The sequence below is a fragment of the Salvelinus sp. IW2-2015 genome, linkage group LG20 (assembly GCF_002910315.2).
Source record: "Salvelinus sp. IW2-2015 linkage group LG20, ASM291031v2, whole genome shotgun sequence".
NCBI classification, from domain to species: Eukaryota; Metazoa; Chordata; class Actinopteri; order Salmoniformes; family Salmonidae; genus Salvelinus; species Salvelinus sp. IW2-2015.
The window spans coordinates 14,340,225-14,363,374 of NC_036860.1; the positions used below are offsets into that span (position 1 = coordinate 14,340,225).

At 44.9% G+C, this 23,150-nt stretch overlaps 1 protein-coding gene across 1 annotated transcript; it reads right to left on the reverse strand.

Moving 5' to 3' along the window:
* Nucleotides 1-222: 222 nt before the first annotated feature.
* atxn2l (ataxin 2-like) lies at nt 223-23,150 on the reverse strand. The gene is given in 25 exon segments (XM_070449223.1): nt 223-855; nt 948-1,119; nt 2,268-2,450; nt 10,058-10,173; nt 10,369-10,501; nt 10,716-10,813; nt 10,816-10,896; nt 11,066-11,129; nt 11,259-11,408; nt 11,637-11,703; nt 12,672-12,970; nt 13,056-13,117; nt 13,226-13,303; nt 13,450-13,575; nt 13,685-13,771; nt 13,862-14,172; nt 16,952-17,170; nt 17,448-17,539; nt 18,418-18,539; nt 18,718-18,901; nt 20,655-20,726; nt 20,896-20,952; nt 21,200-21,239; nt 22,461-22,567; nt 22,845-23,150. Coding segments are annotated over 25 exon segments (3,000 nt in total). The 5' UTR covers nt 22,866-23,150; the 3' UTR covers nt 223-796.

A 23,150-nucleotide genomic window follows, 5' to 3' on the forward strand; every position in this document is an offset into this window, starting at 1 on the left:
TCCCATCTGGAAAAACTGACATGCTGTGGTAAATTATAGCCACCTTTCTATACTAATCCTGTGCAAATAGGGGTTAAACCATTTGTGTGGTGATGCGTGGCATCGTTTACTGGTTCAAATCAGTTTATGGTGAAATTCACATGCTTGTCATACCTCTAAATGAACAAGATTCCATTTCACCTTCGCTCTTGCACAGAAAATAAGAGTTCTGGCGGCATGAGGTTGAGTTTAAAACTTTATTTTTGTATGATTTTTCAATTTTTTTGTATTTTAATAGTTTCATTTATTAATGGTTACCTGTAAAAGGAGGAGATGGGGAGGAAGTAGGTCAGGTTAAAAGGGAGCCAGTTTCATTGATAACTCCTATAATTCTCTGCAGAGTCTCTTCAGTCTACACTGAGATGATGCTTTCGCCATGTCAATCCTCTCAACTTAAAAATGGATCCAGCTAGCGAGGACGACTCAGTCTTTCTAGGCTTTCATAAAAACAAAATAAGTCCATTTTTTTCTCCGTCCCAAACAGAGTAGCAGAAAGGGAGCCTTTGATGGGCTCTCTAACTAAAAGGACTCTGGGGAAAAAAAACAAGTTGCTTATTTTGTGGGCGAGAGGAGAGGGAAGTGTGGCTGCGGTGGTTCCAGAAGGGTGCTTCAGTTCTCAGACCAGTTTAGCCGATCAGAGAACAACTTGATTGGGTCAGTCAAAGACTCAGTGAGGGACGGGAGGCCTCAGCTCCCCTCCCCCTCTTCCATCCTGTGTCCTGCTTCTTCTGTGGTCCTCAAGGTGTAGGTAGGGGTGTCAGTTTCCAGGGGGGTGGAAGGAGAGCTGCTGGGTGGGGTGAGCCTGCACCTGTACAGCTAGAACACAGAACAACAGTCACTGACAAAGATCTGTAAATGTAAAGCTAATTTCTATTGGAGATGTAGCTCCATGACTTGAAGTTACTTACCCTGTGGGTGTTGGATGTAGTAGTGTTGGTGCGCCCCCTGCTGGGGGGGAGGGCCGTGCTGCTGGGCGGAGCCTGGGCCTTGCTGTGGCGGCGGGGCGTAGTGCAGCATCATCTGGGGCGGGCCGTGGCCTCCTTGGTGGTGGGGGCCAGACATACCTTGGGCAACATGGGCCTGGAGAAAGAGGGAGCGAGATGGTGTCATCCCTTTCTAAAAAACATATTTAAATTCAAGACTAGTGATCTACAGACTACGGRGCTAGAACGATTCAGAGCGCAACGCGAATGTTTTCCGTCAAAATGGGTGGTTCCTTGTAGAACGCCGACTTTTTGGAGCTCCAAATCTGACTACGTGGGGGCAGTGTTAAAAGCTCTGCTAACAGGCTTGACTAAGATCATGACATGGTGCCAGAAGTGCTTCAACATCAAATATAAGACACGAGTGATTATTTCACAGAATATAATGTTCCGAGCTGTCAGTTTAGAGTGAACAAAAGTAGCTAACAGTGCTCTCCTGTCTCGTCATTGAGCAGAGCAGCCCCAGCTGAGCCGTAGTTATTGATACCCAGACTTAGAGCCACCATAAGCTGTGCGCAGGGAGCGAGTGACAGGAGCAGCTAATGGATTTACTAATGGAGGTTATTTCGGGCAGGGCCGGGGCCTTACATTTGGCAGAAGCAATCGGGCCTGGGTAGGGCCTGAACGTTGCAGGCAATGAAGCTGTTGCTTGGTTCCTTGATCTGATCTACGCAAAGTAGCATTGATAACCAACTACAATCTCAGTGACTGTTTAAAAAAAACATTGTTGCCTTATTAGAATCCACACAAAGGTATTTTGTTGAAGTAATAACTGATTCCAGGCTATTTTGAAACAGTAAAAACAGCTCGTAGCCATGTGCCTTTCCTCTGATATACCACTATTTTAGGCTGATATGGGAGCAAGTCTCACTAGTCTTGAACTTTAAAGCAGCATATCAAATTGAGATGTTGTAGGTTACACTGGCAAGTATAACAACTATAATATACTATCAAGGGAAGACTAACGTAACTCTTCACCACAAATGGGAGTCTAGGAAACACGGACTGGTGAGGAAATCCTGTTACCAACTGGTGTCCACTGCTCCCCCCCAAAAAATTTGGAATAAAAATCTGACTCCACCCACGCACGTAGATCAACGGCATGAATCAGCCTTACGTAATTGAAACAAAAATACTTCTGACTTGTGCTACATATATTGTTGTATCATTTTTTGCTTAGATCTGTAACTCTCTGGCGAGTTGAATGTATGTGGGCTGTGGGTCCAGAGTAGTCTGGTGTTTTACCTGTGTGAGCTGTCCCAGGCCGGGGTAGTGTTGGGCCATGGGCTGGTGGGTGGGCAGGCTGTAGCCCTGCATGGGGTAAGAGGCCTGGGGAGAGCTGTGGCCAGGGGGCATGTTAGGAGGTGTGGGTGCTGGCAGGGGCCCAGAGTGGTACATGGACTGGGGCTGGGGGCCTCCCTGGCCCGACTGAAGAGGGGAAGACAAATGTGTTAGGAAATCACATACGTGAGACAAACACTATATTCACACACACACACAGGAACAAACAGTAGACTAAAAACAGGTTGGTCAGGATATATGATCAGGACTATTTTCAAGGAGAACATTCAACTTTAAACATTTAGCATCTTGAGATTAAAGTTATTCACGGTTTTACTGCAAGATATGAATTGCCACACCAATCTTAATTTAAATGACATTTTATTAAAAACAGAAATTAAGTAAATACCCCACATTAACATAAATTACAAGGTAAACTCAGTGTTTCGTAATCCTGGTCCTGGGGACCCAAAGGGGTTAACATTTGTTTTTGCTCTAGCAGTAGACAATCTTTGATGATTTGAGTCAATACATTTCGGAATATTGTTTGATTCCATGAGGGTCCTATTTATCATATTTGGACCAGAATGAGACTCCCCACTACCTATTGCTGCAGTAATGATTCACCATTTCAGATGTTTTCAGGTTTTACAGTATCTGCAGTAATCACAAAAAAGCCTAGGCCTACCAGTAGCCTATGCAAATTAGGGAGCCAAATGAACTGTTGCAATTTGATAGTATACACATATTGACAAGAGTCCATCAGTCTGGCAAGCCCCGACATCCTACGAAAGGAAATATTTTGTTTTACTTGTCCCGATGCGATACCATGTACATATAACCACTTTGCATGATTTATGAATGACAAAGGGATATAGATCGACTTTATTCAGTCAGTTCGACACCTTTTTATAAACTAGTCAACACTTGTTCAGTTGTCAACCAAAGCACACTAGGCTAAATAGCCTATGCGCCATGACGCTGCGTGGCTGGCTACGTAAACAAAAATYCAAAGAAAACAAATTAGGCAAAGTGGATTTCAACTCATCGTTACCACTTACATTATATGGGACGTGTAAAGACATTTGAATGCAACCAACCACAGCGCACACAAGTTGTAATGGCAGGCGGGACAGACAGCAGACTGCGTTTACCCGTCATCGCTCGCTTTGACTGACAGGCGCCTATCCTATCAATAGATCGCTAGAAGATCCATATTGTTCATTCTAGCGGGACAGGGCTCGACGGACAAGTAGCCTAGTTAATGAAGTGGCTGATTAGCCGACGGCCGGTGCTAATGGAAAACACTGAACAGGGGCCTTACAGGCTGGTAAGATGTCTTCCAGTGATTTTTGAACTTTTCCTGTTGAAAATAAATATTCCAAGTATAAATACTGTAAAGTACCCACAACTAAAGGGTAAATATGTTGAGCAAAATAGTTTTTTTTTTACACTGCAAAGGAGTAGGGCATTGAAGGAGTCGGTCTGATAGGAATTTGTGATGTCATCGGCCTCCCCCTTGCTTGTGGAGCAATAGAGAACAAAAAGAGGGAAGCCCACCCTGCCACTTGTGCCATGTCATGAGGAAAGCTGGACCACCTATTGAGATGTGCCTTTTTGTTTTTTATTTAACAAGGCAAGTCAGTTAAGAACAAATTCTTATTTACAATGACGGCCTATGAACAGTGGGTTAAATGCCATGTTCAGGGGCAGAACGACAGATATTTACCTTGTCAGCTCGGGGATTTGATCTAGCAACCTTTCGGTTACTGGCTCTAACCACAAGGCTACCCGCCGCCCCTTTACATTTTTTTTTATTTAACCAGGTAGGCCAGTTGAGAACAAGTTCTCATTTACAACTGCGACCTGGCCAAGATAAAGCAAAGCAGTGCGACACAAACAGCTACACATGGAACAAACGTACAGTCAATAACACAGAAAAAAAGTCTATATACAGTGTGTGCAAATGGCGTAAGGTGGTAAGGCAATAAATAGYCCATAGTAGCGAAGCAATTACAATTTAGCAATTTACCTGCCGCTCCTGTTAAGAGGTGAAAAGATTAGGCACAATAGTGGACTATTGGGGACTAAGATTAGGATTAGGCACAATAGTGGATTTTGCGGTTCGCCTTCAAAATAAAAGTACGACAATTCTACTATATGTATTCATTTGCATCACTGTCAATGACATACTTTTATTTTGAAGGCAAACCGCAAATTCCACTATTGTGCCTAATCCTTATCGTGGCTAGCTTCATAACACATCACCCGGTCGAGCCTCACTAGCCAGATGAAGCTAGCTGGCTGCTTATAACGTTATCTTTGGGCAACAGGGTTAAGTAGCTGGCTGCTATTTATTTTCATGACCTGAAGTTCAATTTCAATAGGCGAACAACAAGTGGCTACCTAGCTAATACTTACAAGGATCCCTAAATCATTGCTAAGAATAATGAAAATAACTGCAGTTTCTACTGGTCATTGTTGTATTGGTGCTAGCCAGGTACCAAGCTAAAGCTAGCTACCCCAGAAGTTGCGTTTGAACAAATTATGCTTTATTACCAACGCGGTATTGTAAACACATCATTCGTGGCCGGTGTTGGCAGACTTTTTTGTACAGCTTGGACACACAAAAACCCAAACGGCGTTCCATAGTATGCATGTCGTGGAGCTAATAACAGTGACGCTATTACTGTGTAACTCCGGTAGGGCAACATCTGAAAAATAGCGCACTTGGTAGTGTGTACCGGTGCTCGACCAGTCGGCGAAAGCCAACATCACCCACGACAGAGAACGGTTGATTGTCAAGGGCAATGAATTCCATTATCATGGATTTCGCCTTTGTTGTCACGCTGAAATTTTGTTACTCTTTCAAATGACTGCTCGACCCACACAGCAGACATGGTGGGCTAGTTTTGGAATGCTATTTTGCAAGTATAGCGCAAAATGTTACGTGGCGTCACATGTACCTACGTTATATACAGTGGGGAGAACAAGTATTTGATACACTGCCGATTTTGCAGGTTTTCCTACAGTATGTAGAGGTCTGTAATTTTTTATCATAGGTACACTTCAACTGTGAGACAGAATCTAAAACAAAAATCCAGAAATCCAGAAAATCACATTGTATGATTTTTAAGTAATTAATTAGCATTTTATTGCATGACATAAGTATTTGATCACCTACCAACCAGTAAGAATTCCAGCTCTCACAGACCTGTTAGTTTTTCTTTAAGAAGCCCTCCTGTTCTCCACTCATTACCTGTATTTACTGCACCTGTTTGAACTCCGTTACCTGTATAAAGACACCTGTCCACACACAATCAAACAGACTCCAACCTCTCCACAATGGCCAAGACCAGAGAGCTGTGTAAGGACATCAGGGATAAAATTGTAGACTGCACAAGGCTGGGATGGGCTACAGGACAATAGGCAAGCAGCTTGGTGAGAAGGCAACAACTGTTGGCGCAATTATTCGAAAATGGAAGAAGTTCAAGATGACGGTCAATCACCCTCGGTCTGGGGCTCCATGCAAGATCTCACTCGGTGGGCCATCAATGATCATGAGGAAGGTGAGGGATCAGCCCAGAACTACACGACAGGACCTGGTCAATGACCGGAAGAGAGCTGGGACCACAGTCTCAAAGAAAACCATTAGTAACACACTCACGCGGCATGGATTGAAATCCTGCAGCGCACGCAAGGTCCCCTGCTCAAGCCAACGCATGTCCAGGCCCGTCTGAAGTTTGCCAATGACCATCTGGATGATCCAGAGGAGGAATGGGAGAAGGTCATGTGTTCTGATTAGACCAAAAAGCTCTATTTTTGTCTCAACTCCACTCGCCGTGTTTGGAGGAAGAAGGATGAGTACAACCCCAAGAACACCATCCCAACCGTGAAGCATGGAGGTGGAAACATCATTCTTTGGGGATGCTTTTCTGCAAAGGGGACAGGACGACTGCACCGTATTGAGGGGAGGATGGATGGGGCCATGTATCGCAAGATCTTGGCCAACAACCTCCTTCCTCGTAAGAGCATTGAAGATGGGTCGTGGCTGGGTCTTCAGCATGACAATGACCCGAAACACACAGCCAGGGCAACTAAGGAGTGGCTCCGTAAGAAGCATCTCAAGGTCCTGGAGTGGCCTAGCCAGTCTCCAGACCTGAACCCAATAGAAAGTCTTTGGAGGGAGCTGAAAGTCCGTATTGCCCAGCGACAGCCGCGAAACCTGAAGGATCTGGAGAAGGAGGAGTGGGCCAAAATCCCTGCTGCAGTGTGTGCAAACCTGGTCAAGAACTACAGGAAACGTATGATCTCTGTAATTGCAAACATTAAGTTCTGCTTTTCTGATGTATCAAATACTTATGTCATGCAATAAAATGCAAATGAATTACTTAAAAATCATACAATGCGATTTTCTGGATTTTAGATTTTTTTTTTAAAGATTCCGTCTCACAGTTGAAGTGTACCTATGATAAAAATTCCAGACCTATACATGCTTTGTAAGTAGAAAAACCTGCAAAATCGGCAGTGTATCAAATATTTCTCCCCACTGTACGTATGCACGTCAGCTTTGACATCGGTTTTGCACATCGCGTTAAACTCAACATTGGCAGATACCGATGTTGGCATTTTTAGCTAATATTTTCCGATATCGTGTATCTCTACTACTTTACTTTCATGAAAACAAATCTAAATCTCAGCATTTGTTTGACTGTTGGAGGGAACAAGGCGAGCCATGCGGCTCTACCAAAAAGATGCTTACRAAATAAATCACGTGGTTAATCCAAAATCTGAATTAAAATTATAATCTAAAAGTTACAATTCAGCTAATGCACTAGCCTCTGTCACATGGACACAGATATACCGTGATCCATTGGCAGCTAAAGAAATGAGCGCATGGAATTCAGATAGGTCCACTTGCTGCATTGGCCTGTAAGCTATAACTTTCATCGTCAACTAAGTAAAATACATAGTCCTAAAGCCGACAAATAAAAACAGGAAGAAATATCCTGATGAGAATGCAGGTTCTTTCAATCGCATTAATCTCTCTACTCCGCCTTTCTATCGGTCTTGACTTGAGCTATCACTAGTGAAGTGTAACAATGTATCAACTAGTCTATTCCGGGCCCAGAGCTCGGGACAGACAGACTTTTTTTGAATGTTTCCACTGGATATATGAGATCATGATAAGCAGACTTACAGAAGCGCAGCTTATTAGTGGTGTAAGGGGTGAGTTAAGACAATCAGACATCCTCAACTGGGCACGTTCCTACATTTGCGGGCAGCAGGCCAGGTAGGCCTACTTGTGTGTGTGTGCTCAACACCATCAGGACAGAGAAACCAGACATGCTCACATGGAGCACTCCAAACAAAAGACAAAATGCTTACTAAACTTTCTCACAAATGTAGCAGGTTGTGAAAAGTAAATGACTAATACATAACAAAAATGTATGTAACCAAATGACGGGGATTAACGGTACATTTACTAGGCTCACTGGTTACATATGTAACGGGGAATTGATCAAAATAAACTAAGGGCCAACAATTCACACAATGTGCAAGAATTGGCGGGAGACAGCTGAGCGCATGCATTCTGGAGAGAGACGCCCATATCGGCACCACACAGCCCTCCCCTTGTCTCAACATTTTAAATGATACTCTAGACACATCATCTTTACACATTTTAGCTATTCACTGACAGCCACAACTTAATAATCATCTAGTTCTACCACGCTTGCAACCCAAATAGCCATAGCCCTACACACTCCACAGCATTAAAAAAAAAAAAAAAAAAAGAAGCTAACGATACTCTGTGGCTAAGTCATGCTCTCTGGTGAAGTATTTTMTATTATTTTATTTAGAATGGAGTAACTATATAATTTTTGCAAAACATCAATTTAGGGGTACAGTGCACCCACAAACTTTCCTTTCCAATTGGCTTGGAACCAGAAATGTTTATATAATGATGCACATGTCTCCGCCCTAACGATGGGAGTTGTCCCAAAGGTGGGAATAGAGAAGCACTGTATTTTTATTGAACCTTTATTTAACTAGGCAAGTCAGTTAAGAACAAATTCTTATTTACAATGACAGCCTAGCCCAGACGACGCTGGGCCAATTGTCCYSCGCCCTATGGGACTCCCAATCACGGCCGGTTGTGACACAGCCTGAAATCGAACCAGGGTCTGTAMTGACGCCTCTAGCACTGAGATGCTGCGCCACTCGGGAGCCCCTGCATGAGTCAACATACCCTGAAAACCTYGCGGTCAAACAGGGAAATGGTTGTTTTTCCACCATTCATTTTTTCCATAATGCTGTTTAGAAATACTTAAAATAACATTGACATTTTGATAACTGAAAATCTCTCTAGGACAAGGCGACTTTTTTCTAAACCAATATAMTCGCCTGTATTTACCCCCGCCAAAATGAAATGCGGCTATCATTAAAAACTACAAATGCCATGATGATCTGGTCGAGACTGCCGAATCGAGGCAAAGGTAAAAATCTCTGGATTAACTATCTAATGTTAGCTAAATGTAATAATGAATGGGCTACATTTCTTTAAAATTGACAATTCTGTGAACCGTCTTGTGCAAGTTTCACATTGACACAATACCGGTTAGCAAAGGTGTCAGCTAGAGATGACATGCAGGGATTTGTAGTCTTGCATGATGTCTACTTTAATGTTTATTAGCATTTTCCAATCAGTGTAAAGAGAGCCGAATATATTGATAAAAGTCACCTTGTACGAGAGAAAAGTCATGGCAGGTTAAGCAAAAGAAAAGCGATTGGAACCATTTCCCTGTTTGACCACTAGGTTTTATGGGTATTATGACACTGTGGGGCTCTATGCAGTCGACAACACATACCGAGACAGAGGGGCGCCGTTTCGCTCGCTTGGATGCTATATCTGAGATTGATGCGTCTCTGTCGGCGTGCGTCTCGGTGAAATAAAATATCAATATTTAATTTGGATTGGCGAGGTGGTACGGGGCAGGGTGGGCCAGGCCCACTAAGGCCTGCCCATAACACCAGCCCTGACTAAGCCAAACATCTGAACAGATTCTCTCTTCAATCAAAATCTCTCMCAAGCCACCAGTTCTGGTTATAGACCGCACGTTCACGACCCATAGAGATGTATAAAAGGGCACACGTTCTACTAGATGGGAAAAACCCTCTATGGGCTTTGCTATCACAGAAGCGATCAATAGCAAAGATCAGAGGTGCGCCCTCTATACATTTCTGTGGACAGCAGCAGTCATGACATTTCTCTAAAAACAGCCTTTCTCCGCTTGCTTGAGAACTAAATGAGGGAACAGGTCAAGATCGGATCATGGAAACACGTGCCCGATTCTGAAAGTAACGTGTAAAAAGACTACTCATTAAAGTAATCTGATTATGTAACAAGTTACTTTACTTAAAGCATAACGCCCTACACTGCTGGAGTGCCACTTTATTTACAGGTTCCTCACAGGAAACATGCAGCAAAGACACCGACAAGACAGAATCTGTCCTACACCATTACGTGAATTGCTCCCCCCCCCCCCACACACACAGCCTAGCGGTTAAAGCGTTGGGCCAGTAAGCGAAAGATAGCTGGTTTGAATACTCGAGCTGACAAAGTGAAATCTGTTGATGTGACCCTGCTTCAGGGGCGCCGTACTACCATGGCTGACCCAGTAAAATAACACATTTTACTGCACCTATCCGGTGTATGTGACAAAACAAACACACAGCTGGGCCTGTTGGTTTACCTGTCCGTGCCCAGGGCTGGGGGCAGTGTGCTGGGGAGGGGGCTGGCTCCCAGTAGGTGTGCTGGAGGGCTGCGGAGGGTGCATGGAGCTAGAATGGTGGGAGAACTGCTGGGGAGCTAAGAGAAAGATGAAAGACTAACTTGAACCTGAAGAATGTGGATTCAAACCAAAGAGCCTTGAACAATGACAGTCTTAGAATAAATGAATTGTATTGATGCGACTGCCTGTAAGCAGGACGTTGTCCTGTACACGACTAAAATGATGAAGTCTTGCTGAGTGTACTTTTAAACAGAGACGGTGCGTTATCTTACCATACATGGCCGGTTGTGGTCCCGGGGGCCCCTCTGTCTGTCCGGGGTACTGAGGGCCTGGGGGGCCCAGAGCCTGGGGGTGGCCCGCCTGAGTCAACATCCTGGCCCCACCCTGCAGCATGGAGTACATCGGCTATAGAGCGAGCAAGCGAGCGAGAGGGAGAGGATAAAGAACGAAAGGAGGAAAAAGAGTGCGATAAGAACATTTAATTATATGAACAAAACATATATATTTAAAAAAATCCTATGCAGGTCAGGCTTCTATTGAAACAAATTTTCCATCCACAACACACATTTGGGTCTCCGGACCTATGCTGTTATAAGCGTGGATAAGTATTTAGCGCCACAGCACTAGCACAATAGTTACTGTCCGGGGTATGGGGCATGCCCTGGATGACCTGACTGTACTGCAGGTAGGCCTGGGGGTAGGGGGAGGCCACCAGGGAGGGCCTGCTGCAGACGCTGCAGCCTGGAGCATCTGGGGCTGAGAAGAGCCGTGGTGGTCCGGACGAGGGCCTACCACCTGGCCTGGGGGGAGGGGGGGGGGAGAGGGTTATTAACATACTGATTGTAACTTTAATTCTTTACTTGTTGATTTCAAAATGTTCCCCAGTTGCTAAATTAAAAAAGAGAAAGGTTAGGACAGTGTTGCGACCAACCTATTGATTAGGCAACAAAATGGTGTGAGTGTGTGTACCTTTAGCTCTGGGATACTTCCCCTGCTGGACTGTGGACATGGTGTACTGATACATCTGGGGAGGCTGGGAAACAAAAGGACGGTTAGACCCCAACATCAAGTTTATACACACGCCATTTGTTTTTTTTACACCCCAGACACACTAATGCTTATTGTTCACAGAGACCAAAGTCAAACACAGCCTCAGTCTTACCTGTACAGAGTGTCCCTGTATCTGTACGGGGGAGAGGTAGGACAGGTAGGGGGTGCTGTAGATGGCCTGTTGTCCCGGGGGGGGCTGGAGCACCACGGAGGGGCTGAGAGGAGTGGGCCGTGGGGGGGTGGGGGCTGGGGACGGCTTCACCTGGGGAGGAGAGAACTCGCACAGTTTAGGTTGGTTTGTGAGATAATGTGTGTGTTTAGTTGAACAAATCACGCACACAGTTACATTTGGTGTGTGAGTTGGCGTGAACATAGTTGAACTCCTGGCCAAACAGGTTGTTGTGAGAGAATTTGTTCTCAACTACTTCCCTGTGTGTGTGTGTGTGTGTGTGTGTGTGTGTGTGTGTGTGTGTGAGAGAGAGAGACAGACCAGGGTCATGGGTGCCTTGAAGACGAACTCTTTGGCGTTGGGGTTCAGCGTCGACTTCTTCACCTGGCTAAAAACACACAGAAGGAGAGCGAGATGACTACTCCAAATCATCTTTCAAATCCCTTTTCCATACACAACACGGCGACTACCGTGCCCACCTGAGCATGGGGCTCACTTTTGACTTAACACTGTATCAACATATTGTTATGTACGGTATTGTAAGATCCAGATCCTGCATAATACCTACAGATAAGTGTGTCAACACATCTTATCAACACTAGGGGGTACAGGGACTATAGGGGTGTACAGGGACTATAGGGGTGTACAGGGACCTCGGTTCGGTCCGCACTGAACCTGTACCTTTCTTTGTGCGTTTGCAACCAAGAGGGAAAGGGGAATTTACCACATACGACTGGGAAAAACCCACTTGAACAGTCCTCAAGCTGGTAATTACTAGTGGGGAAACTCATCTATCATCCTGAGCACCCACTTCTCCCACATGTTGACCTCTGACATCACTTATTAAGAAAATGGTCTCTAAAACAACATTTTCGGCAGTTCAATGCAACAAAACATTATTTATAAAAAGCAATTTATTCATGTGTTTAAACTCTACCATTTGTTTACAAGCACGATAGCTGTACTTTTAGTTTATGGTTGACACAGTTTGTTGGCCATTGGTCGTTTGGCATTTTGCAACGAGTTCAAATTACATGAATGCATCCAACTAGTATTTACGACTTCACAACGGGTAACTTCCCACCTTCCACATGGTTACAAACGCAGCATCGGAGTAGAAACTTGAGGCCGAACACAAAAATCCAGTCAAAACAGACAATGCAAGGAACATTGTGAATGACATTACATTTTTCCTGTGACCCAACAACCGTAATATGTACCGAACCATGGGTTTGGTGAACCGTTAAACCCCCTAATCAACACTACTACATATAACAGATGAACTGTAGGTATTAGGTTGACTTAGGAGTAGACTATTGTACTACACTGTGGAATAATGTACTGTAATGTACTTACTCAGCCACGCCCTCCACTCGCTCGCCGCCCTCCTCGCTGCCAGGGGTCCTGGCTGGCTGGGGTGTCCCCGCAGCCTGTCTGTCTTGACCTGATGACTGAGAGGTGGTGTTGGGGGCTGGAGAGGGGGTAGGGGTAGTGGGGTTCGGGGTGAAGGAGGACCCCTCTCCAGTCTGGGGGTCCTGGGAGGGGGTGTGGCCAGGGGCGGGTATAGACTCGGCTGTGGTGGCGGAGTCTGATGGGGAGGGCTGGGCGGGATCTGAGGAAGTGGGGCCAGCAGAAGGGGAGGAGCTGGGCTGGAGCTGTGGAAGAGAGCGAGAGTGTCAGAATCAGATAAGACACATGGGGTCACACACAGGCACGCATGGACACGAGACACACACTTACCCTGAACTCTTTACCAAATTTCCGGAGCTCCTCCAACTGTGTTCTCTGCAGGACTGAGGGAACTGAGAGGGGGAGAGAAAATCATGGAAAGAAAAATCTACTTTTCAAAAGACCTGAGATGAGGGGAAGGACAGGGACCAGTCAAATGGAGAGGAAGTGAGAGAGCTAACCTTTGCCGCTCTTGCCGTCCTGAGGGCTGACTGGGCCTTCTGTCCTCTCCTTAGCCGCTGAGCTCAGGATCTCATTCACTGAGAGTGAGAGAAAAAGATAGCAAAAGACAGACGGAGAAATATTGACGTAGAAAAAGGAACAGAAATCATTAAATTATTCACAAAATTAACTTCAATAGAACAATAAATAAGAATAATAGTGTAGTAATCCTCCTCCTCCTCACCATCCACAGTGAACAGAGGGGTGGGGCCAGAGGACTTGGGTGTTGCCGAGGAGATCGAGGAGGAGGAAGTGTCCAGGTAGGCAGGGCCAGCCAGAACGGGGTCGTCTAGTTTTGGAGAGCGAGAGACTGCGGGGAGAGAGAAAGAAGGGAAAAGGAGAGGGATGTGAATAGTCTAGAATATGAGTGGTGGAAATGTGTGTTTGTGTGCACTTTCAGATGAGGTATGTGTGTGTACCTGCAGGTGAGGACTGGGAACTTGGGTTGCGCAGAGTTCTATTGGTCTGTACAGCTCTCTGGGCTTTGGGAGAAGTTCTGGATGACACTGATGCACAGAAAGAGCACACTTAAAACTCAATATACACGAAAACTCACACTCCCTCCCTCAAAATACCCAAACAGACAGAGGCCTTACCTCCGTTGACAGAAGAGCGTGAGGCATCGGCTAGAGCTTGTGGGTGAGAGATGGAGTGAGGGATCGGGTGAGAGGAGGAAGAGGAGGGGGTAGGGCTACTGGGCTGGGCCGGGGGGCTGGCTTGGGACTGGTGGGGAGAATAGGCGCCCCTGACGGACAGCGGGCTGCTCCTATCAGAACCCTGGGAGGGCCTAGAGGAGCCGGGGACTCCTGTTCGATTGGGTATTGGACCAGAGGCTCCGCCCCTCAGGCTGCTGGGGGACACACCCATCTCCCTGGCCCTCTGGGGAAGAGGAATGTATTTACCCTCCCTAGAGAGAGAGAGAGAAGTATAAACGCAACAATTTCAAAGATTTTACTGAGTAAGAGTCAATTTAAATAAATTAGGCCCCAATCTATCGATTTCACATAACTGGGAATAGAGATATGCATCTGTTGGTCACAGATAACATAAATAAAAAGGTAGAGGCGTGGATCAAAAAAAACTCAGTATCTGATGTGACCACCATTTGCCTCATATCCTTCGCATAGAGTTGATCAGGCTGTTGATTGTGGCCTGTGGAATGTTGTCCTACTCCTCTTAAATGGCTGTGCGAAGTTGCTGGATATTGGCAGCAACTGGAACACACTGTCATACACGTTGATCCAGAACATCGCAAACATGTTCAATGGTTGACATGTCTGGTGAGTATGCAGGCCAAGAAAGAAGCGGGATATTTCTTTTACCCCCTTTTCTCCCCAATTGCATGGTATTCAATGGGTAGTTACAGTCTTGTCTCATTGCTGCAACTCCCGTACGGACTCGGGAGGGGCAAAGGTCGAGAGCCATGCGTCCTCCGAAACACGACCCAGCCAAGCCGCACTGCTTCATGACATAATGCCCGCTTAACCCGGAAGCCAGACGCACCAATGTGTCGGAGGGAACACTGTACACCTGGCGACCGTGTCAGCGTGCATGCGCCCTGCCTGCCACAGGAGTCGCTAGAGCGCGATGGGACAAAGACATCCCGGCCAGCCAAACCCTCCCCTAACCCGGACGAAGCTGGGCCAATTGTGCGCCGCCACATGGGTCTCCCAGTCGCGGTCGGTTGCGACGGAGCCTGGACTCGAACCAGGATCTCTAGTGGCACAGCTAGCACTGCGATGCAGTGCCTTGCGTCACTCGGGAGGCCTCCTGAACTGGGACATTTCAACTTCCAAGAATTGTGTACAGATCCTTGTGACATGGGGCCTTGCATTATCCTGCTGAAATATGAGGTGATGGTGGAGTAAGAATGGCACGACAATGGGCCTCAGGATCTCATCACAGTATCTCTGTGCATTCAAATTGCAATCGATAAAATGCAGTTGTGTTCATTGTCAATAGCTTATACCTGCCCATACCATAACCACACCACAACCGGGCACTCTGTTCACAATGTTGACATCAGCAGACCGCTCGCCCACACAAAGCCATACATGCTTTCTGCTATCTGCCCGGTTTAGTTGGAACCGGGATTCATCCGTGAAGAGCACACTTCTCCAGCGTGTTAGGGGCCAACAACTCTGGTGAACATCCCTGCAGTCAGCATGCCAATTGCACACACCCTGAAAACTTGAGACACCTGTGGCATTGTGATGTGTGACAAAACTGCACATTTTAGAAATGCTCACTAACAGGGATGTAAACAAATTTGTGTACAACATTTGAGCAAAATAAGCTTCTGGTGCACATGGAAAAAAGCTCATGAAACCAACACATGCACTGAACGAAAATATAACTGCAACATGTAGAGTGTTGTGTCTGTCTGTCTGTATACAACTGATTGAGTAGCCTACATCCTCACACAGATACAGTTCTGCCAACTGTGTTTATGCATTAATGTATTGAGTGTACAACTAAGTGCCTGTACACTACCGTTCAAAAGTTTGGGGTCACTTAGAAATGTCCTTGATTTTGAAGGAAAAGCACATTTTTGTCCATTAAAACAAACATCAAATTGATCAGAAATACAGTGTAGACATTAGTAATGTTGTAAATGACTATTGTAGCTGGAAACAGCTGTTTTGTAATGGAAAATCTACATAGGCGTACAGAGGCCCATTATCAGCAACCATCACTCCTGTGTTCCAGTGGCACGTTGTGTTAGCTAATCCAAGTTTATCATTTTAAAAGGCTAATTGATCATTAGAAAACGCTTTTGCAATTATGTTAGCACAGCTGAAAATTGTTGTTCTAATTAAAGAAGCAATAAAACTGGGCTTGAGTATCTGGAGCATCAGCATTTGTGGGATCGATTACAGGCTCAAAATGGCCAGAAACAAAGAACTTTCTTCTGAAACTCGTCATCCTATTCTTGTTCTGAGAAATGAAGGCCATTCCATGTGAGAAATTGCCAAGAAACTGAAGATCTCGTACAACGCTGTGTACTAGTCCCTTCACAGAACAGTGCAAACTGGCTCTAACCAGAATAGAAAGAGGAATGGGAGGCCCCGGTGCACAACTGAGCAAGAAGACAAGTATATTAGAGTGTCTAGTTTGAGAAATAGACACCTCACAAGTTCTCAACTGGCAGCTTCATTAAATAGTACCCGCAAAACACCAGTCTCAACGTCAACAGTGAAGAGGCAACTCCAGGATGCTGGCCTTCTAGGCAGAGTTCCTCTGTCCAGTGTCTGTGTTCTTTTGCCCATCTTAATCTTTTATTTTTATTGGCCAGTCTGATATGTATTTTTCTTTGCAACTCTGCCTAGAAAGCCAGCATCCCGGAGTCGCCTCGTCACTTAACTTTGAGACTGGTGGTTTGCGGGTACTATTTAATGAAGCTGCCAGTTGAGGACTTGTGAGGCGTCTGACACGTGCCATTGGAACACAGGAGTGATGGTTGCTGAAAAATGGGCCTCTGTACGCCTATGTAGATATTCCATTAAAAACCAGCCGTTTCCAGCTACAAGTCATTTACAACATTAATGTCTACACTGTATTTCTGATCAATCTGATATTTCAATGGACAAAAAAATAAGTGCTTTTCTTTCCAAAACAAGGACATTTCTAAGTGACCCCAAACTTTTGAACGGTAGTGTATGTCTGCGATTCCCTTACGGTCTCACCTGCTCCCGGCACTACTCTGGAATCCAGGGCTGCCCCTCTCCCTCCCCTCATCTCTCTCTCGGACCACGGCGCTGTACTTGTCCTCCTCGCTCTTATCGTCGTTCTCCAGGTTGGTGCGGTGACGGTACTGGGGGCTTCCCTCGATCTCATTCGCTAGGCGGGCCGCACGTGCCTCCCGCTGCCGGAAGCCATCCGAGCTGCCCCTTTCCAGGGGAACACTGAAGGGGGAGAAAGACAGAGATAAGACTTCCAAGGTCATTCAAAAACGTGTGAGAGAAAGGGAGATGTGAGTGAATAAGGCTGTGTTCACACAGGAAGCCCAATTCTGATCTTTTTTTCACTAATTGGTCTTTTGACCAATCAGCTCTGAAAAAGATGTGATTCAAAAGACTAATCACATGGAAAAAAACAACACAGAATGATACTGAGCTATATAGACAGAGTGACCTGAGCATATTCCACAATCAGAATAAGGAGCGGAGGGAGAACACTCACGTGTACATGGAGAGGCTGGAATCGTAGGTGGACGTGACGCCATATGTCTCCTCGTTAAACTTGAACATTTCGCTGGCATCCCAGCCATTAGACTGACAGAGACAGAAGAACCGTACGGTAAGTGTGTGCCTATGTCTCACCAAGTGTGTGTGTGTGTGTGTGAGCGCGGCAGTAACCAGGTTTCCATCCAACCATTTCATGCAGATTAATTACTTGACAAATTATTAAATAAAGACTCAAAAAGGCCTGATATCAACAATAGAAACAGCTAATTTGTCCTAACACAATTTTTTGGTCGGTGAGATAGATTATGCCATAATTGCGATGGAAACGCTGCGATATGCAACTATTGAAATAATAACCATCATGTCGAAATAAACTTGGGAGTCACGCAATGATATGTTACGTTCTTGTAACCCACTACCGTCACGACGTGTGAAAGCATAAAGACTTTACAGGCAGATGAAATAAGTTATGAACTTCCCGTTGTGGGTAAGTGCACGGTGAGATTCATGAAAATGTCCAATAAATATGGAGGGTGTTATTTGAACGCTGGTGACATGATGATTGGCTGCCATTATAAAATAAAAATGTTCTTGCTCTTATCTATATCATCATATAACCCCCGTCAACTTTATCAGCAAACTTGTCTAGAGAGCATGCACTAAAACCAGATTGGGATAGTTTGCTATTTATCACAACAGTTTGTGTGACAAAACCATCGGTAGAGTAAAACGTGATGGAAACCCACTGAACTTCTGTTTACATGGTAAATGAAGCGCAAGTGTTTATGTGCACTAGGTCATCACACAGTTGTTTTCGTTTTTTTTATCAGCAACAAGTCTGTTTGATAGAAACCCAAATGAGGTTGGATTTTTTTTATACTGCGGATTTTAGAATCTGTTACAAATTGGATGGAAACCTAGCTACRGTGTCTATGCATTTCTCTGCGTGTGTGAGCGCGCCTCACCGTGTCCGTCTCCAGGTCGAAGCCTTCTCCGTTGCTGTCGCCTCCGTCCCACCGCTGCAGCACCTTCTCCCGGTGTTCCCCGTTCACCCGCGATGAGCTGATTGCTGTATCTGTGAAAGCATCTACAAAGCCCCAACTTGAAGGTATAATGTGTCATCTACTAGTGGTACATAATGATACACACATACTTGGCTCACCTTCCCATCTGTCTCATTCAGTTCCACTGCTTACTTAAACACACATCCTTATCTTGAATCAGTTTCAGTCACACTGACATCGCACWCTCTCACACACACTTACCTCTGATGGCGTAGTTGAGATCCACATCTCGGCAAGTCATTGTGACCAGGTCGCTGGGGCTGAAGATCATGGTGTCTGTGATCTCCTCGATCCTGGGCAGAGAGGGGGGCAAGCCTCCCCCTCCGTCTCCATCCGCCTCTCCTCCCTCACTCCGCTTGTGGACCGCGTCGACCACCAGCTCACACTGGAGAAAAACACATTAGAACCACAGAGGTTAAGTGAAGAACGGCTGCAGGCAGTGGTCAATGTGACCTGTGGGTGTATTCCTTACGCTGATTCTATTGCAAAACGCTGTCGGTTGCAAAACATTTTGCAACGGAATCCATTTACTCCAAACGTAAGACGTTTTGCAACGACAAGTTTCTATTGGACAATTTCAGGTCCCTCCTGGTGTTGCATGGTATACCGAAACTTCAGTAGTTTTTCGATACTAAAACATGAAAAACTGTTTGGTACTAGATTTTTTGTTACTTACGGTACTTCTGTCAAATGTGTCTCCGGATCAAGCGTGTCTATCAGCACAGCCGACCTCTTATTATAGTGTGCAATGTGCCTGCTCCACTTACTCATTGCTAGGCTGCACTGGGAGTCTGGGCTGCATCATGTTAGCTCCTCACTCATGCTGCACACAAGTTAACACACTTTAATAACGCGACACGACGGCATGTAGAAATGTTGAAACTGTTGCTTACTGTTCGTAAAACGATGTCAATATAGGCTAGAACACTTTACAATGCAAGATGATACCAGTAGCTTCCAGCTATTGCAGGCCAACTTTCCTTGCTAGCCGACAGGTAAAGCTAACATCAATTCACTACCCTAGTGCTTGGTGAACTATAGCGCAAACCATAACGCAAAATATGCTMWTTTCAAAGTTGATTGCCACAAAAAACGTTATCCATTCTCTTATTTCGGTCTCTCTCACAAAGATGATCTATTGCCTCGGCGAACTGACTGTGCGCCTACGGGCCGTCCCCCTCTAGCCTCGTGAATGATGTCATTCCTGGTAGACAGCGCACATTTTTATAAAATAAGCTACTTCAATGCGAATGTTGATCGGTACAATAAAATAAGTCCAAAAATGTAAGAGAAACAGATTGTCACCTGTAGCCCCCATGAAATCAGACAAAATAAGCTCAATAACTCAATGCATGCACACTCCTTTTGAATATGCATTGACCTTGTTTTTGGATAGGCCTGGGCTACATCTTAAATTTACCCAGTTTATCAAGAGATTTACCATTCAAATAAATTACCATTATGTTGTTAAGTAGTTAGATTGTTTTTACCAAAGTCAAATTGATTGTAGGATTGTGAAATTGATTCATTAATGCATACACATGGCTGTGCCTAAAAGAAAGTGTCAAAATGTTTTGCTCAAAAGATGCCCAACGGTTGAATAGAACAGTAGCTGAGTTTATCGGTCTGGATCAGGTGCCATTCTGTGACTTTGGCTAATATGCTTTCTTTTCTTTGCTGTGGTATCACTTTGGCATCTATCGTGATATATCGAGTAAACATGGTATCGAAGTAAAAAAAAAAATCTGGTATCATGATAACACTAGTCCCTAGAGTAAACGGTGAAAGGGGTAGCACGTAACCTAACGGTTAAGAGCAGTGGGCCAGTAACTGAAAGGTCGCTGGTTCAAATCCCAGAGCCTATGAACAACTGCTCCCAGGGTGCCGATGACTTGAACGTTGATTAAAGCAAACCCACGCACCCTTCTGATTCAGAGGGGTTGGGTTAAATGCGGAAGACATTTCGGTTGAATGCATTCAGATGTGCAACTGACTAGGTTTTGTAACGAATCCGACTAATGAATACACCAGAGATCAAGGTGAACATCTGACCACAACCATGTTTCTAGGAGCGGTCTATAACGTGTCGGTATGCAGGACACCCCTGTATGGTCTAATACAAGGTAGTATACAATTACCCTTGAGCTGAGGGTCTTGAAGATGCCTTCATACACATTTCCACTCTTCACTCGGACGTCACAGGTAGAGCCCTTGAGAGATAATAATAATATGGTTATTGGTCATTTCATGACGATATACATTAGACAGTTGCCGACAACTTAAATAGTGGAGATAGTGCACATTAGGGCATAGTGTATGTGCTGCATCAAAGTAAGGCACCATGGTGGACCAGGCCTATTTGACCAAATGAACACTCACCACTACAGCTGTGAGATAGTGAAGCATCCTGGTGTTGTTGTAGACACCTTCAAATACCTGTTGTAAACAAGCATGTCTGACTTCAGTATGGCATGGACCTCTATGTCAAAGCTCCAAAAAATGTGACTTTACTCTAAACGCAATTTCCTTTCAACATTTTAGAGTTTACACTTTATACAATAGTGCACTAGTACGTAAGCAAACAAAGAGAAAGACAACCTACATTATGTCATCAAAAGGGTACTAGGCTATGCACTTCTGTAATACATGCTGGATAGCCTACATTTCATGATATATGACTTACGGGAGAGGACTGAGATGGCGGCTTCATTGTATTTCTTGTCCTGAATGTGAAGAGAGAACATTAGCAACAGACAAGACAAATGGGTGTAGCTGGCTCCGGGGCAAAATGCTGCAACGCAAGAAACAGGCCGGCAGCTGCACCACTTTCAATGTAGCTAACTAACATGCAAACTTGCGAAGCATTATGGACACGGGACATTTTGCGTTGATCAAATGTGGACTTTTTAGCCTGGTGGTCCTCGATCTGTCATAGGACTGCATGAAGCTAACTAGATGATCTAGAAGACCCGTCTATGCAGCCGTAGGGCAAAAGACTTATCACCGTCACGAATCCGTGCCGACGCCGGTGATCTACGTTAGCTAGCCTTGACATTTGGTGGGGGGAGGGGGAAACAAGCTAGCCCCGTAGCGGATCATGTTCTGTTCTCTATTACAGTGCCGTACGACATTGTTTGCAAAGCTTAACCAAAACAATTGTGTTGACACAAGCTGGCTAACTAGGGTTAGCTAAAACCGAAGGTAACGTTAAAGCGATGTGGCTAACAATGTAGCTCACGTTACCTAGCGGTAGCCAGTTAACGTGCAACTATTTTAGCTAAAGTAATCTAGTAACTGGCTAACAATTGAGTAACTGGCGAGATTGTCAAAAGATAAAAAATCTAAACATTAGCTAGTTTAGGTACAATACAATAGCTAGCTGTTTGTTGTCTAGTTAACGTTAGRTAGCAAGCTAAACAAGACAGCTAGTAAGGAGGAAACCAACTGCAAACTGGTAAATAATTTAAGAATTTATAGATATCGAGAGAGACCTTGAATACAATAAATAATGAACACGTATTAATACTTTTTAGTCATGTGCATCCCTGTTACTCCGCAGTCTTGTTGATTCTGTGAAAAATCACACGACTTGACAGGCCAAACAAAATCTAAAGCAAATGCTTAAAAACACAACAAAACACGGATAATCCCCTCCCCACAGAAAGTGAATGGGCATATTGGCGTCAATCAAAATGTATCGTCTATCCCATTGGTTCGGACGCCGGTCAATCATAGCAATGTCGATTTAACAGAACCTCTGTGCCCATTGGCCGCAACCCACATCAATTATATTTACTTGGTTCCAATTGGCTTAAAACGTCAAATAGAGGCTTTAAATAGTCATGGGCACGCCCACTGTAATCCTCGTATTGACCGGTAAACCTCTATGGATATGTGGCAGATCCCCGGACTTGCTTGACGACTGTGGCCGAACATGTGCTTACCTTCCAGGCACAGCTCTGTTGGTATTGTTCCCGCTGATATGAGGGTGCAAACCGGCTGGCCCTGCCGTTCCATTGGAGGTTTTTCGTCCGCCTGAACCGGGTTGTTGCTGGTGTGACACGTGCCAATAATTACACCTCAAGTAACAGTTATACGGATTAAATGTGTCTTTAGTCTACTAAATAGTATTTGACATTACCAGACTGGCTACCTCGCTAGTGTACAATTAAGTCAATGAGGACACCATCGATAAAGATCACGTTTGCTAGCCAACTTTTAGCTAGCTGCTAACAAATATCGAACCAGCTAGCTAGAATGCATACACACAGAAACCAATACATGTAACAGCAAGTGACCATTAGCAACTTGACACAACTACAACTCACGTTCTGTCGACGAAAAGACATTGCCTCTTCGGAACTCAATCGATAGTTTATCTGGCTACTGTAGTACAGCCCTGCACGTTATAGCTAGCTAGAACAAGCAGTAATGTCCCTTCTGTAGCTAAAACTTTTAGCACGTCGTTTTCGTTTCCTCTCCGTAGATATACTATTGCGTGTGGCTTACTCCGATTGCATGTCATTTGTAACTTGAACAAATTCTAAAACTCGGGGAAAACAAATTCGCCGGTTTGGCACCACAAAGATGCTGTAGTCTGCGCGTGGCTGACTGGGTTGATGGGGGCGTGTACG